The sequence below is a fragment of the Pygoscelis adeliae genome, unplaced genomic scaffold (genome assembly GCF_000699105.1).
Source record: "Pygoscelis adeliae isolate BGI_AS28 unplaced genomic scaffold, ASM69910v1 Scaffold34, whole genome shotgun sequence".
In the NCBI taxonomy this organism is placed as follows: Eukaryota; Metazoa; Chordata; class Aves; order Sphenisciformes; family Spheniscidae; genus Pygoscelis; species Pygoscelis adeliae.
Window position 1 is genome coordinate 1989827 of NW_008824658.1, and position 2466 is coordinate 1992292.

At 59.0% G+C, this 2466-nt stretch overlaps 1 protein-coding gene across 1 annotated transcript in view; it reads left to right on the plus strand.

The window, feature by feature from the left end:
- CAMK2A (calcium/calmodulin-dependent protein kinase II alpha) overlaps nt 1-2466 on the plus strand; it is a 32423-nt gene that overhangs the window by 15208 nt on the left and 14749 nt on the right. The window contains exons 4-6 of the mRNA XM_009322749.1: nt 31-96; nt 1604-1676; nt 2045-2147. Coding sequence (XP_009321024.1) covers nt 31-96; nt 1604-1676; nt 2045-2147 — 242 coding nt within the window. The remainder of the gene's footprint in view (nt 1-30; nt 97-1603; nt 1677-2044; nt 2148-2466) is intronic.

A 2466-nucleotide genomic window follows, 5' to 3' on the forward strand; every position in this document is an offset into this window, starting at 1 on the left:
CGGAGCGTGACTCCCCCCGTTTTCTCGCAGGGTCACCGGCGGGGAGCTCTTTGAGGACATTGTGGCAAGGGAGTACTACAGCGAAGCGGATGCCAGGTGAGCACGGACACACGCCGGGCCACGGAGGGGGTAGCAGTTGTCCTCTTCTCCCGCAAACTGCTCCCTCCCAGGCTCCAATGCGTCTGGCTTTCTGCAGCGTGAGCTCCTTCCATGCTGGGAGGTGTTTTACAGCCGCTCTGCAGCTCGTACTCATAAACCAGATGTGTAGTGCAAAAAAAAAAAAACCAAAAAGAAAAAGCTCTGTTTTACTCACTCAGCTCCTGTGCCAAGAAATGCGTGTGTTACCGCAGGGCTGGTCCCCCCCCTCGAGCCAGGCACCTGTTAGCCATCGCTCGCAGCATCCTCCTTCCCCCGGCTGATGGCACAGCCCGCACCTGGCCTCCCCGCAGAGGAGCGGGGACAGCGGGGCTCCCCGGACTGGGGACAGCGGGGTTCCCCAAGCTGGCAGGGAGGAAGCCCAGCATCGGAGCGTGATAGCACAGACACCCAGCAGCCCTCACCCTTTCCCCTTGCAGCTGCATTACAGTCGTTTGCAAGCGTTTCTCTGGCATTTGCCACTTGAGAGCACTAAGGAGGAGCAGTCAAGCCAGGCTGAGCGTGAGGATGTGCTGGAGCTCCGCTCCCTCCCACGCTCCCACTGGCACTTTCCAGGTACCCTGCTGCAGAGGCAGGGAGCTGGGTACCATTTCAGCCACCCTTTTGGTCCTTGCAGCTAGGCCAGGGGACAGCATTCGCCTCATTTTATTGGGGGGACATGATTTGGCCCTCTCCAGTCTCCAGATATCACTGTGCCTCTTGGCTTTGCCCTCAGGATAAGCATAGCCTGTACAAGTGTCCAAGGGGGTGGTAAGCTCTACGCTACCTCTGTCTGCATGGAAATATCCCTTATTTCTCGGCAGAAAGCTCATTTAATGGGCTGCCCACACTGAATCCACTTACAACCCATCCACTTATTAGTGTCATACAAATAAAATACATGTAAATAAAGACCTTCTGCCTTGCACACAGCTGTTCTGGAGCAGAAGTGATCATCGCCTCAGTCTTTTTCCCTTCCTTTCTCACGCATGCAGCAGAGCTGGGGTTTAATGAACTAGATATAAAGCAAACAGATGCAGCAAGAGCCACCCGTGTCAGAGGAGGCCAGGGAAATGGGGCCGAAGCGAAGGTTAGCTCTACATCTGAGAAGCACCTCTGCTTTGCCTGGGTTTGGAGACCAGATCTGGGCTGGCATTGTGACTCCACCGCTGGACCCCAGCTCCCCGGCGTTGCTTCTCTGGGGACCCCATGGGCTCCGCCGCAGCCCCTGTGCTCCTGCTCACCGCAGTTGGGTGTCCAGCAGCTCTGGTGGGTCTTACTGGGTTATGGCTGTTCTCCACAGGTGTGTGGCTTTCGGTAGAGGGGGACGCTGAGCTGTGCTGCAGGGCTGCTGGTGGGAAGCACGATGGGGAGAGGGGCAGCAGGGATGAAATGCAGCCAAGTAGAAGTGTCTAAGTAAACTCTGCCTCCCTGGACACTTCTGTGAGCTTTCTTCTTTCTCCCACAGCCACTGCATCCAGCAGATCCTGGAGGCCGTCCTGCACTGCCACCAGATGGGGGTGGTCCACCGGGATCTGAAGGTAGGAGCTGCAGGGGAAGGGCCTGTGGGAGGATGTGGGGACCCCATCTGCGATGCAAAACCCTGTGGAGCAAGGGTCCTCCAGGGCAGCTGAAACACAGCAGGGAGGAACACCATGTAGGGCTTCTGGAAAGCCACAGAGCAGACCAGCTCCGGGGTGAAACAGCATGAGGGAGAGGGCGTAGGGGGGTCCTTGTAGTCCATGATCCTCTAAAGATCCGTGGACATCGCGACACACCGCAGGACAAACCGATCGGGTAGCACATCCAGAGCCCTGACCTTCCTCCATGCTGTGCTGGGAAGCCCCCCCGCGACAGCAGAGCCCCTGGCGGGGTTTCACTCCTCTCCAACCCCTGTCTCCTCCTGCAGCCTGAGAACCTGCTGCTGGCATCCAAGCTGAAGGGTGCCGCCGTCAAGCTGGCTGACTTCGGCCTTGCCATCGAGGTGGAGGGGGACCAGCAAGCATGGTTTGGTGAGTAGGACTGGCCCGAGGCGGGGCGTACTCCAGCCCTCGTTGGTGTGTTTGGTCGGGGGGGGCTCCAGGAGGGACACGCATCCCCAGGACCTGAACCCTGGGCTATGGGAGTGCCCCGGCAGCACCAGCCTGGGAGGCATGGTGGGTGAGGAGGAGTTCGATGGCTCCAGCTGTGCCCCTGGAAACAGCCCGGTATTGATCCAGGGCACAGGCAAACAGCTCCACAGCGACTCGGTGAGTCACCGAGATGTCCTGGTGAGCTGGACAAGCTGGCGGCAGGGGCAGACCCGGGGGAGGAAAGCCTCGTCCAAATGCT